General features: G+C 36.5%; 1 protein-coding gene across 3 annotated transcripts in view; it reads right to left on the bottom strand.

Moving 5' to 3' along the window:
- The window catches only part of Lcor (ligand dependent nuclear receptor corepressor), a 105,431-nt gene that overhangs the window by 45,033 nt on the left and 45,529 nt on the right, over positions 1–14,869 (bottom strand). For all 3 annotated transcript variants that reach the window (XM_034505193.2, XM_076921076.1, XM_076921102.1), the window contains exon 5: positions 5,242–5,374. Coding sequence is in view for 2 of the 3 variants with exons in the window: in XM_076921076.1 (XP_076777191.1) it covers positions 5,242–5,374 (133 nt within the window). In the remaining variant the exon portion in view is untranslated. The remainder of the gene's footprint in view (positions 1–5,241; positions 5,375–14,869) is intronic.

The raw sequence follows: 14,869 nt of genomic DNA, 5'->3' as shown, positions 1-14,869 counted from the left end.
GATTCAACCTGGGTTGTCAGGCTCAATGGCAAATGTGCCCTTACCTATTACACCACTTAGACAGCCTTTCTGACTCTCATTTAATGTGTGGAAGTACCTACATATGTGCATGTTAAATGGACATTAATACAAATATAAATTTGTGTAATTTAAATTACTACCCATGCCTGGTGTCTGTGTAGGTCAGAGAAAGCAGCAGGTCTCCTGGAACTGGAGTTACAAGTATTTGTGAGTGGCTATGAATATGCCAAGATCTAAGCACAATTCCTCTGCAGAAGCAGCCAGTGCTCTTAACTGCTAAGCCCTCTCTCCAGCCCCTCCCCTACACTGGTAATCTTATTTGTTTGTTTGTTTTTTGAAACAGAGTTTCACTATTTAGCCTTGGTTGGCCTGAAACTCATTGTGTAAACCAAGATGGTCTGGAACTCAGTCATCTTCCTACTTATAGCATCCAGAATTAAAGGCATGTACCATCATATCTGGTTCTGAATTTTCTTTACAGTTTTAATATAGTTATAGAAAGACCTATTTCTCCTACATAACATATAATCTCCATATGGAAAAATACATAAAACTTAAATATATTAATGGTATGTTTTTACCTCCTGGAAAGCAGAAGAATGCGTAATAAAAATTTGAAAGTTTCCAAATCTGTAGCAAAATACAGTAATTTATGGGAGTCTGTGTTTAAAGAGCTTTGTGATGAGTAATAAGAACTATTAAGTTCTACCTTGGAGGTTTAAAAGTCAGTATTGTATCTTGTTTCTTTTATTAAATGAACACCACAATCATGAGACAAAATATTCAATGTGTATGACTGCTGTTGCTGCCATTTAAAGTTCTCTATCTTCTAAGAGTTTCTTGAATGCATTCATTGTTTGATTTACTTTAAAAAATCTGTAATCATGGTCATGTCTAGGGAAAAATTCTCAACTGGGTCAAGTAAAAGCAATTATTATAAGATGCAGCTGGGAGAGAGAGAGCATATAGAAAAACATGTAACCGTTACAGCACAGCACAACTGAATGTGGAGGCACACCTTTTATCACAGTAGCTGAGTTAGAGGCAAGCAGTTCTCTGAAAATTGGAGGCCACACTGGTCTATGTAGTGAACTTTAAGACCCTGTCTCGAAAGGAAAAGGGGAAGGGGAAAAAAACCAACCAACCAACCCAACTTTTAGAGCACAGCCAGTGATATATTTCAAAATGCAAATACTATTTAAGAAATTATTAAATAAATCTTTGAGAGACCCCCAACGCCTCATTTCTCTCTCTCTCTCTCTCTATTTAGCCCTGTGTGCCCTGAAGCTACCTATGTAAACCAGCCTGGCTTGGAACACACAGAGATCCACTTGCCTTTGTCTCCCAAATGCTGGGATTAATGGCAGAATTACCCCACTTTTAACACAGGTAGCAAAGCAGACTGAGAAAGAGTGTGATTATGTCTGTGAGAGGAATAGTGCTCTTTTTAGTAAGAACTTGTTACATAGGCCCAATCACAAAGTCTGCTTTTATGACATGTATCTACTTAGTTGTACCAAACTCCACATAATTATTTAAAATACACAACCTTATTATTTAAAATTTACAACCCTTGGACAAACTATATCCAAGCACTGGAATTAAAAGCTACACACACCAAATGTGAAAATCTGAAACCAAAGTGCTCTGAAATTCCAATCTTTCAAGTATTGATACAAGACTCCAAAATGTTTGAATTCTGAATTGTCAGATTAGGGCTCTCAATTGGTAAAGTCCACACAAAGATTCCAAAACGTGAAACCTCAAACACTTTCACACTGTTTAGCATTTAGGACAGAGAAAACTAACCTCAGTTATACAGACAACTCTCTCTTCAGAAAAACTTTGTATCATCTCCCTGGATACTGCCTGCTTTTGGCATTACAGCACACAAATGTCTACTTCAGAGATATTTTCATCAAGATTAATAAAACACCTATAAAGTAACAATATTGAGATATAAAGCAAAGAGAAAGAACTTTAAATTCCAAAGCAACCTCTCACCACTGTACAACCAATATACAAACTCAAGTAGCATACAAATCCAATCTCTTGAAATCCTGCAACCAATTTTAAGGTAAGAATTCCTACTGTAAACATTATGAACCCAACAGCATGTAAGAACTGTAACACAGGGGCTGAAGAGATGGCTCAGTGGTTAAGAGCACAGGCTGCTTGCTCTTCCAGAGGTCCTGAATTCATTTGCCGGCCACCACATGGTGGTTCACAACCATCTGTAATGAGATCTGATGCCCTCTTCTGGTGTGTCTGAAGACAGCCACAGTGTACTCATATAAATGAAATAAAAAAATCTTAAAAAGAGAAAGAGAAAGAGAAAGAGAGAGAGAGAGAGAGAGAGAGAGAGAGAGAGAGAGAGAGAGAGAGAGAATATGAATTGTAACACAAGTATGTCTTCTAGGACAAAGGCATGGAGCTAAGTAGGCTAGACCGTCACTGAGAGAACCGGCTGTGCTTGACCATCAATACCCTAACCAAAGAGCAGGTAGAAAATGTACAGGAGAGAAGGCTAGTTCCTAGCATTAGTTTAAAAGTTTACTAAGACAACACACAGACCAAGGACACTGTCTGTCTATATGCTGGTGGAGACCAACTGTCCATGTTCTGGGTAATGAGGTCCTAGGTAGTGTCTTAAATGTCAACCCCCCCCACCATTTTTTCAGACCGGGTCTCAACTATGTAGCCTTGCCTGGCAGGGAACTCATTATGCTGCTGAGGCTGGCAGAACTAAGAGATTAGAGAAGTGTGATGCCACACCCAGCCATGTGAAATCCTTTATGAAAATAATCAAATATTCACAAATCTCATGAGATCACCTTTTTATAATACATAATGTTGTAATTCCAGGCACTTACTCTGATAAAGTAAATCTGAAAGACTCATCTGGAAGATATAGGTTAGCATGCCAATGAGTACTAAAGGGAAGTGCTGGTACACTTAGAAATCTGATTTTCCTAGGGATCTAATGAATAAAAAAAAAAACCATTGAAAATACAAAAGCATGTGTTTTCCCTCAAACAACAAACTTGGTTAAGGAATACCATAAGTTTACAAGACATCTCACCTCACTAATGTTCTGAAAACATTGATCACACAGCTGATATCCAATAGTAACCAAACATTAGAATCTTTTTGTTTGTTTGTTTGTTTTTTGTTTTTCGAGACAGGGTTTCTGTGTGTAGTCCTGGCTGTCCTGGAACTCACTATGTAGACCAGGCTGGCCCTGAACTCAGAAATCTGCCTGCCTCTGCCTCCCAAGTGCTGGGATCAAAGGAGTGTGCCACCACTGCCCAGCCTTTTTAAATTTTTAAAATAAAAATTATTTAATTTTTTTCAAACATTAGAATCTTATTCCACTTCTGGTATATTGTCAACCTTGAGAGGGAACAAGGGCATCTTGGGGAATGAATGGTATGAAGGCATTGGAAGTGTGGTACAGTGCAGGAAAGGGGCTCTTCTGAGTTGGCTGAAGGTTACCTATACCAATCATCAGTAGTATAAGTAACTCCTTTTATTCCTTTCAGAACCGCCCATCCCTGCTTCCCAACTGCATGCATTACAAGTGTGTACTACTATGCCTAACTTATAGGAAATGTTTTTAGAAATTATCATAATTGCTTCTACCCTAGCAGAAGAGGGAAATGTGTAATTAAGGAACAGAAATTCATTCAGGAAGAATTTATTAACATAGTCATCACACAGCTTTTAATCTCAGCATTTGGGAGGCAGAGGGAAGAGGATCTCCTGTAAATCTAGGTTACCCAGTGTGCTACAAAGCAAGACCCTATCTCAAATGACAAACAAATCAGGTGGGTGAGTGGGTGGGTGGATAGATGATAGATTAGATATAGATAGATAGATAGATAGACTCTTTACTAATTAAAACAAGATCATAAAGAGGTTATGTGGATAAAGAAAAGAATTGAAGTGGGGTACAGTGATGCCTGCCTTTAATCCCAGCACTTGGGAGGCAGAAGCAAGAGGATCTTTGTGAGTTTCAGGACAGCCAGAGGTACATCACCTTGTGTGGGAGTGGGGGTAGGGATGGGCAAGAATGATGACAATAACAACAACAACAAAGAAAGGAGGTGGGGAAGAGATGGAAAGACGGCTCAGTGGTTAAGACTCAAGGGACTGGGATTTTCCAGAATCCACATGGTAGCTCACAAGTATCTATAACTCCATTTCCAGGGTATCCAATACCCTCATCTAACCTTCAAGAGCACTATGCAGACAAACACACGCATGCATGCATGCACGCACGCCAAAAAAACATTCACATGTAAAATAAAATGAAAACAGAAAATTAGCTGTCCCTAAGAAGAATCCCTAAGCCTCAAGATGCATGCTTCTTTCTGGCATTGCAACATAATGTTATCATGTCAATTGCAAACATTTAAAAAAATATCATAATGTCCTAAGCAATTTTGTGTTAAGACCACATTCATAGCTATCCTTGGCTACATGGTTTGGTTTGAGAACCACTGGTTGGTCAAGACTGGTAGAGAGATCTTTTAGCTTTTTAAAACCAATATAAAACAAGCTTTCTTTAAGGAAAATGATGTGTTGGAAATCCTAGAGGGAACTATTAAATTTGACACAAAATGTAAACAAGAAAGTTTATTTTAGTGTACAGTTTTCTATGAAATAAGTTTTAAAAATTTCAGAAATGAATTTATGTCAATGGGCTGGATTTTCCCAGCACCCACATGATGGCTCACACCTACCCTAATTCCAGTTGCAGTGGATCTGATACATGGTGCACATATATACATGCAAGCAAAATACACATATAAAATAAAAATAAATATATTTTAAAAGATATCAATGCTTACAAAAACAAATACAACTATAAGATTCAACTACATTTTCACTTCAAATAAAATTACAGGTCAAAGTTTCAATTTACTGAGCTGGTTTTATAGTTATTAAGGATTTAATTCTTATAGTTATTAAGTAGCATTTTATATATCTAAAATGTATCTAATGAACTGCAAAGTTTCAAAATAAATCTCTGAACTATTTAACTAAACTCAGCCCCAGTTTAGAATTAAAGAGGACAATGGGCTATCTTAACATTATTCCCAATTTAATGTGATAAAAGAAGACAAAAATATTTGAAAAGTAACTTAAAATGACATTGAAATTAAGGAGATTAATATATGACAAGCAGACACTGTGTTGTTTGCCGCTGAAACCAACCTTTTCTATAAAAGACTGCATTGAGGAACTCTTCTGCTTGTCTCTGGAGTCGAGTGACTTTTGCGTGCTCTTGTTTAAGCAAAGCTTCTTGCCCAGCTCCGGAAGCTGGCTCATCCAGACCGACTAAATGTCCCTGCAAAAATATTGTGTAAAATGTTTGTACAGAAACCTCTCCCAATCCAAAAATCCAAAGCACAGATGCATAAAGGCAAGTCATATGAGCCAAAAGAACAAACTAGTATAATATATTTATACTTAAATTTTTAAAATTGGTTTAAATATTTAAAACTTAAATTCTGTTTCTAGGTAACTGTACTGTAATGGTGGCTCTCAGATCTTTACTGGATTATTATATTGATAAGTAAGTCAAAGCTGGCACTATGAGAATGAACTGAAACCACATACCTCCTGTTCCAAGAACACTTCAGTATTTTTAGTTACAGTGTCTGTGCTTGAATATACATATACACAGAGTAAGACAGAGAATAAAAGTTTCCACTGCTGCAATTAACTCATCCCAGAAGCCTCCAACCTCACTTCCGGTCTGCAGGAGTGCACTGCGGTTAGATGATATGTTCTGCACTTATTTTTATCCTTCCCTCTCACAGATAAACAGGAGGCTGGAACAATGATGGGCACCACAGAATGCACAGTACACTTTCTAAGCATCCTTTAAGGCCCGTGCTCACATGTCCTCCACATCACTGTAGTGTATAAACTCAGGCATTTAATATACCACAGTCTACTTATAAAAACTTTCTAAACAAGACAGTAGGTCATGCTTTGCAAAATAAAATGTACATAAGAATTGAGAGCACATTATAACCCACACATTTCAAAGACTTAAAGTATACCCACTGTTTACAACCACATTCTATGATTTTCCCAGTGTAATTACTCATCATTTCTATTTGTTTCAACCAATACTTTCACCAGGTATAACTCACCCACCAAATGTAAAACCTGATAGATTTTATTCACATCTATAAATTGTTAACATCACAATGTGAATATTTGTATCCCATTAACACTCAAGCCTCCATTCCACTGCCTGCACCTGGCCCTAAACAGCCAGTTATACTTTATTTTACCTCTGAAGATATGCATACTGTGATCTTTCATCTAAATGAAGCCATATATTTTTTCGGGGGAAGGGTGTGACATTTTCCCCTAGAATATAAGGTTCATCTATATCATGGCCGGCGAGGTATTTTCTTTTATTGCTAAATGAACATTCCATTTTATGGCTACACCACTCATTTAAGAGTGGACAACTATTTGGACAATTTCTATTCTTCCACTATCACATGAAGAACAAGAGAATTAACTGCCCAAGTTTCTGTATGGATGTCTATTTTCATTTTCTTAGCTACACAGTTAAGAGATAATTTCTAGATCACTATGTTAACTCTATTTAGCACGTGAAGAACATCAAAGTACCTAGGAAGCACGAGTAATGAATGTGGCTTGATATATATTATGTTTGCTCGGTCTAAATGACTCATAACATTCTGGTTTTCCCCACGGATGAAGCAGGGGCTCAGTATTTACCCAGGCTCCCCCCCCCCCCAACATATGATTCTCCTTCTTTCACCTCCAAAGTGTTGAAATTGCAAGAGTAAATCATGTCATCCAATTTAGGTAAGTAGGTTCTGGTGCCATTTCTTAGATGACTATGTTATGACTATGCAGTATCTCTATCCAGTCTGGCTCTCTTCCACTTACCTGTTCTCTGCCTGCATTTATGCCACACATCAGTCTGTTCTCCTCCAGTGGCTCTTAGTTGACTCCTCTCCTGTTTTTGCTACATACTGGGGCATAAATTGCTAAATCTGTTGCAACAATAATGAGGTGCTTTTGCAGGGGTAAACTGTTACTAATATTTGAAACTTAGATTTCAGGAAAGGTTTTTTTTTTTTTTTTTTTTTTTTTTTAAATCTTTTTGGTTTTTTGGTTTTGTTTTCCAGTCAGGGTTTCTCTGTGTAGCTCTGGCAGTCCTAGAACTCTCACTTTGTAAACCAGGCTGACCTCAAACTCAGAGATCAGCCTGCCTCTGCCTCCTGAATGTTAAGATTAAGGGTGTATGCCACCACTGCCCAGCCTAACATTAACTTTTTAACCTATTTTTTTTTTCAATTGATACTAAAAAGGAGTTATCAGCCTCCCCTGAATTGTTTGCCAAAAAAGATTTTGCTTTTTAATAATGGGTTTAGGTATCTTTAAGTTTCACTGTAACATATATACCTATGAAGAGTTATAGAGTTCCCTATTCTTGAGGTCTATGTTAGAAGAACAACTGAGTCTCTGTGTAAGAAGTGGGGAGATGGTCCAATCAGTAAAATGATTGACATGCAAGCACAAGGACCTCAGTCTAGAGTCTTAGGACTCAGGAAGAAGCCAGACATGTATGATCCACAATGTCATAACTAGAGAGGATACCTAGAGCTTACTGGTAGACTGTCCAATCCAACAGAATGGTGAACTTCAATTTCAGTGAAACTGTCTCAAAAAATTTAGTATCGAAGGAAATAAAAAGATACCTCCATTAACCTATTCTACCCACATGTGAATGAATATACATTTCCAAATCTAACTGTGTGCATACATATAGTACATATACAAATGACTTTCATTCTTAAATAGTTGTTTCACTTGCTTTATCCAGAACAATAACTAAAGATTAAAAGTAGAACAAAACCATACATTTTGCTTTGTTTTCTACTTTAATCATACATGTTATCAACTGTGATTAAACAGCCTGTCTACAATGTACAGCAAGCCAGGTGTGCTGGTGCATGCCTCTAATCCCAGCACTCAGAAGGTGGCAAACTCATCTCTGAGTTGTAGAAAAACAAACATCTTTTACAGCAATGATGCACAATAAACCATGGCTTACTGTCCCTTGCTGTATATACATACACATCACACACACACACACACACAAAAAAAAAAACAAGAAAGTTTATGCAACTAAATACCCAGGTGACAGGAAATCAACAAACATTCCATTATCATTCCTCTACCACATCTGTATTTTAAATACATGCATTATATACGGTATGGCAAAATGTAATAAAAAAACATGATAGTGTTCTATAAATAACTAAGAGACATTGGTTACTTCAATATAAAAAAGAAGCTTTTGGCCAAAACCAAATAGGAATAAAGCTGAAGGCCTAAACTAGAATTTCTATCTTCTAGGAGTTATTTGCTTTAGGATATAAGCTGGTAAGTGAGCTCATATCTACAGTTAATTATGTCTCCAAAATCCACTAGGTTGTCATAACGACATACTACTGAGTAATTAACCATACGTCACTGCTGTAATAACTCTGGGTTTTGCAAGCATGAATAGTTGATGTACTGTCACTGCAGGAGAGCGGGCCCTGGTGGAGCAGGTGCAGAAGAGCTAGCAGGCTGAACAGCTCAGACACCATCCAGGCCCAGAGACACAGCTTTGAGTTAGCCTATAGCAACATCTACCCCACCTAGGAACAGCTGGAATGGATGAAGGGGCTGGTCCTGCATAACCAAAGCTGCAGGATCTCCTCGACACAGGGCATTAACAGGGTAAGAGGAGTCCCTTATTGAAAGTGAGGATCCATTGTTGAAAGTGTAGCAGAAGCCAGAGGCCTCAAACCAGACCAATGACTCACTTGCAAGTAAAGCTGTTGGAGCAAAAACCCTCAGCTTCTACAGCTGAATGGCTTTCTTTCCTTCTTTTTAATATTTATTTTTATTTTACTTTTGGGAGGAGGCTGCAAGGTGGAGGGTGGATATGGAGAAATGGGAAAATTGGGGTGCATGATATGAAATTCACCAAAATTCAATAAAAAGTTTTAAAAAAAGATTTATTTACTTTTATTTACAAGTACATTGTGGCTGTCTTCAGATACACACTAGAAGAAGGCATCAGATCCCATTACAGATGGTTGTGAGTCACCATGTGGTTGCTGGGAATTGAACTCAGGACCACTGGCCAAGCAACCAGTGCTCTTAACCACTGAGCCATCTCTTCAGCGGCAATAAAAAGTTTAAAACTATGTTTACATAAAACTGCTTCTTTGTTAGAATGATGGTATGCTTACCTGCAGGCTTTCCTTACTGTGTTAATGTGTCTACAGCTGCTTACTTAATGGAATTCTCATGCAGAATTCCAAAACAGAAAAATGTGTCTGTGAACTCTATTACTGTTCTATTTTAAGGGTTATGATTTTTTACATTAAAGAATTATCACACATAAAATGAAATCTTGCGAAAGCCATGACATTTGGTAAGATGACTATAACAGTTACTTTTCCTAAGAACACAGAAAAAAAATTATGAACCACTGGAAATTTTAATATTGTACAATGACTCCAAAATCACTTGAAAATAGATTCCTTCATGAGTTAGGTAAGACTAATCAGTACTGGAAATCTAGGCATACTTATTTTTATAAAGCAGGTAAAATATTTTGTAGCTCAGACTCATCTTAAACTAAATTTGCCTGACTCTGCCTCCCTCATACTAGAAAAACAACCAAGGCTGCTTTGTATTAAACATTGTGATCTGAGTGTGACAATTTAGGATTTATTATCAGGATAATATATAAAATCTATATTAGATAATGAAAATGTCTGAATAAATCTTCATATAAACATTTTTAGAAAATGTTTCAATGAATATGTTCCACATTTGTAGTATTTCTTTATAACAGATTATCAAAATAAATGAATCAACAGAAGCAGCTTGTTTTTTGCTGTAACATAGCTTACAATTATAAAATTTAAAAAAATTGAGAAAGGGACCTGGAGAGATGGCTCAATGGTTAAGAGCATTTGTTGCTATTCTAAAGGTCTGGGTTCAGTTTCCAACACCTGTGTGGTGATTAACAAACATGCATAGCCCTCATTTCAAGGTATCCAATGTCTTCTGATCCTTCCAGTAACAAGCATGAAAACGGTACACATTCACACACACACACAAGCAGGCAAAACATATACATTAAAAAAAAAACAATGAATGAATAACAAATCTAAAATAATTTAGATAGAAACAATTTTTATTTCAGCCACTTTGAGTAAGGAGCATTAAATTTTGCATATTATAAACTTACTGAAGGCAAAAATGATCAACCAGTAATCTTAGTCTATTTATAAAATAATCCTTAATTGCCAACTAATGTTAAGAGCACAGTTATTAAGGCATTGTTTCATTTTTATTGATTTATTATTGTATCTTTTAAAAACTATATTGTTATATAAAGTTGGTATCTGTAATACAAATCCTCATTTAATGTTTCTGTTTTTAACACTGCCTGGCCATTACAGTTTTAGTCTCTCAACTTCATTTCAAATCACAGTGAACTCTCCTCCTATCCACCTTTATCAGCTCCCATAGATCTGCTTTTGACGGAATAGAACCACTATGCTATTCAGGAAAACGCTGCCTTCTCTTTCAACAATTGTTTTACATTCATCCAAGAAGCTGCAGTAGTGCTAAGAAGAAACGGTGAACAGCTGAGATCTTGTCCAGTAAGACATCAAGCTCTTTACTAAAAACTTCACTGGGGGTTGGAGAGATGACTCAGCAGTTAAGAGCATTGGCTACTCTTCCAGATAACACAGGTTTGACTCCCAGCACCCACATGACAGTTTACAACTGTCTGTAACTACAGGGCCAGGGGTACCTAATGACCTCTTCTAATCTACTTGGTTACTGCACACATACAGGCAAGATGCCCCTATACATAAAAATAAAAACAGAAATCTTTGAAAATATGTCACCTAATATTATACTTTACTGCTTTTGGAGTGGTATGGCAATAAAAACCTCCAAAAGATATTTTCAAATATAGAATGTATCTAAGTCTATGTTGTGTCGCTATTAGAAAATATCTGAGGAGGCTGAGGAGATGAATGAGTGGGTAAAGGCACTTTCCACATACCCCTGGAGACCTGATTTTGATTCCCATAGTAAACAGGTAAATAAGTAAGTAAATCTTTAAGAGGGAGGGAGGGAGAAGAAGCTACAGATTAAGAGAAAATAGCTGTATATCACATTCAACTAAAAGGTTTATTATAAAGAATGCATTAAAGAACTTAGTGAATTTCTTTAAATGGCAAACAGGTCAAAGAAATATTTTACCATACATACATATAAGGGTATGTCTGTATAAACAGAGAGGAATGGAAAGAAAGCAGGAAGAGATGAAGAATATGAATGAAATATCAGCATAAATGGTCATCTAAGAAATAAAAAGTAAAACTAATGGATAAATATCTTTACATAACCACTGGATAATGTCAAAATTGACAACACCAACACTGGCAAGATGTGGAACACTGGTGTTTTCTTATATGGTGTCAAAAATGAGTTACATCAATAACACACAATACTACTCAGCGTGAAGATAGACTTATAAGTCAAAAAGACTGTCACAATAGTCATAATCTAACAACAATTCAAATGAACAGCTTGAAGCCAGTGATGGCTCAGTGGTTAAGAGCACTCGCTGTTCTTGCAGAGAGTGGAGGTTGAGTTCCAAGCATCATATTGTGGCTCAGTCTGTAACTTCAGTTCTAAAATATCTGATGCTTTCTTTTGACTCTACAGGCACTAGGCACATATGTGGCATACACACATATGCAGACACTCATATACATAAAATAATTTTTAATAAAATGAATGGCTAAACTGTGGCATATCTATGCAATTACAAAGAAAATAAAGGAACAAAAGATTATACATAAAAACAAATAGGCATCTTAAAAACGCATCTTAACCAAAACCAGTCAAACATAAGATTGAATATTGCAGGGTTATATAATTCTAGGAAAGGGAAAACTCTAGTGATTGCATAAGCCTGGAGGTCTGCGGAAAAGACTAACTACAAAGGAACAGGGAGTAGGGGGTAGGGGTGGGAAACATCAGGGTAAGCAACCATCACTATGCTGATGGTTATGTATATATAACTGAAAGTATTTACTAAAAGTCAACTAACCCTATGCTTTGAATTAGTTTTATTATATACAAACATTACCTCAGTTTTGAAACTAGTAAAATTTTGAAACTACTGAAATTAGTTTCAGGGTTCCAAATGTGTCACTAAGAGTAAAGAGTAAGACGTATTAGATGTATTCTATTAAGGATAATATAGTAAATACTTTAAGGTCTTAGAAGCCACATGCAAATTCTGCTGCCTACCTCTTTAACTTGATGGTACTTAAAAAGTAGCCTGTGAGTAAGGCTTAGTCAGGGCATATTTTGCTGACCTGATAGAAATGTTAAACTTCTCCCAGACCATAGCTCCACAGGTTCCTGAAATAGCAAAGATGTCACTAAATAAACAATGGAACAATCTTATATCATCATGGAAGCTAATCCTCCCAGCAATAAACTGTTAATGAAGTTAAATTTTAAATAGTAAGGCCAAACATTTCTTAGTGTTTCTTTTTTAAGTCTAACATTTGTCACCCTACAACTGGGGAGTTAAGGCTGGAGGAGGAGGCTTAAGTGTCTGCTTATTTTCTGTTGAGGGAATGTAAGAAAAGGAAATGGGAAAAAAAAAAAAAATCAAAGGACAAGTTTCTTCCCAAGGAAGAATAAAGTAGCCCAGGTTTCCCAAGTGTAATTCAAAAATAAAAGGATGACACTGAAAGCTACTCCTGCTTACTATGCTCCTTGATTATCTAAATTTAGTAGTTACAATTGTTATAAATTGATACCACAGGAACTAAAAGCAAGTGTATACACACAAGTTTTGTAGTAATGATGTTAGAAAAGTCTTCCAGAGTCATGAGACTATAGCTATACCACCTTGCCTGTTACCTATACTATGGCTTCCTGACATTTCTAGCAATGAGCTTAGAACAGCGGACAAGATGGGATTCATTGATTTAAATGCCAGTAAGTCTTAGAGAAAATGGTGCCACCACTTTAAATGCTCATATACTTTAAGGTCAATCATCTAACAGAGAATCTTACTTTTTTGCTCTTTATATAAACAAAGTATAAACTGTGCTCAATGCAATTTTTTTTGCTATAAATGATATCTTCAGTTTGACTAAGTAAACTACCAAGTTGAGTACGTTAACTACATTTATAGGCTGAAAGATGCTGGAACTTTTTTTAATTTGGGAGAGATTGTTTAATCCAACTGAAAAGTGAGCATGTGAAGTCTGAAACACAAGAAGTAATGGTACAACACTAGTGACACCACAAGAACTGGGTTTCAGAGATGGAGAGCCATTAATATAAACATTTTTAAAAGTATATTGAAAACTCAACAATCTCATAGAAGCCCCTAGAACACCTGTAAAGACTTCTAAGATTATTGCCATTAGTATTAAAATAGAGACGTTCAGGCAGCTGCTCACGGCTTCCTCATATGAATATTAGATCCATGACTGAGTATTATTACTCAATACCTTTATCTTCCATTAGCTGGTACTTTTGTGTAATGACTGCAATGTACAGTTGTTGATTTTTACTACTGGAAGTATGTCAAATACCGAAGTATAAAGATGTTAATATTTCCACAAACAATCTAAATGTTTAATACAGTCCCTATCTATCAAAACTGGTAACTCTTCCAGTATCCCCTTCCCACCACACACACACACACACACACACACACACACACACACACACACACACCCTGTTCTCTGAGCTTCCTAATGAAACAGACCTGCAAACTCATAAACTGAAAGACAATGGCATCTGAAAGAAAATGAATCATTCTGTAGGCAACTACCTTTTAGAACCTCTCAAAAGAACTATACAGAAATTGAGTTTTAATGCAGTATTCAAAATATATAGCAACTCAACATTTGCTGTAGACAATTTTCTTCCATTATACAAGTAGATTCTATTAGAAAGTATGTGGCTGGGTGGTGGTGGCGCACGCCTTTAGTCCCAGCACTTGGGAGGCAGAGGCAGGCGAATTTCTGAGTTCAAGGCCAGCCTGGTCTACAGAGTGAGTTCCAGGACAGCCAGGACTACACACAGAAACCCTGTCTCAGAAAAACAAAACAAAACAAAACAAAACAACAACAACAAAAAAAGTATGAAAGATAAATATAGGGTGCAAGCCACCCTCACAGTTAATAGTGATGATAAAACAGAGAAAGGGGAAAGATGCAAACATGCCAGGAAGTTAACGATTCACTGGTCCAGCAAAGCTACAACTGTCATTTCAAACAGCATCCAGCTCTTTTACTCTTACTTTCTTCCTCTTCCCAAGTAATTCCAAGTCCCACTTAATTCTTCCTCTCACTATCATTATTTCCATTGTTATTTTTGTTAACAAACTGGGTTAATGCCAAAAACAAAGGTAAAATATCAACTATGTAACTTTGCCTATAACAATCTCTGACCCTTTTCATTTTCTTATTTGCAATATTGAATATCTTTAAACAAAGTCAAAGGACTCTTTTGAGGATTAAACTGTAACATACAAAAAGGTACTGGCAAAGAGGATGCTGAAAAGATGTCTATCTTCACCTATAAATAATATTCTCTAATGTCTATGGTATTTTACTCAAGTAGTTTCTCTTACTGGTGGTTTTACTTTCTACAGTTTGAGTTATCCAGGGTCAATTGTAGTCCAAAACAATGAACTGCAAAATTCGAGGAATAATTCACA

The sequence above is a fragment of the Arvicanthis niloticus genome, chromosome 1, assembly GCF_011762505.2.
Source record: "Arvicanthis niloticus isolate mArvNil1 chromosome 1, mArvNil1.pat.X, whole genome shotgun sequence".
NCBI classification, from domain to species: Eukaryota; Metazoa; Chordata; class Mammalia; order Rodentia; family Muridae; genus Arvicanthis; species Arvicanthis niloticus.
Note: the sequence above shows the minus strand (reverse complement) of the source record. Positions and strands in the feature narration are given on the sequence as shown.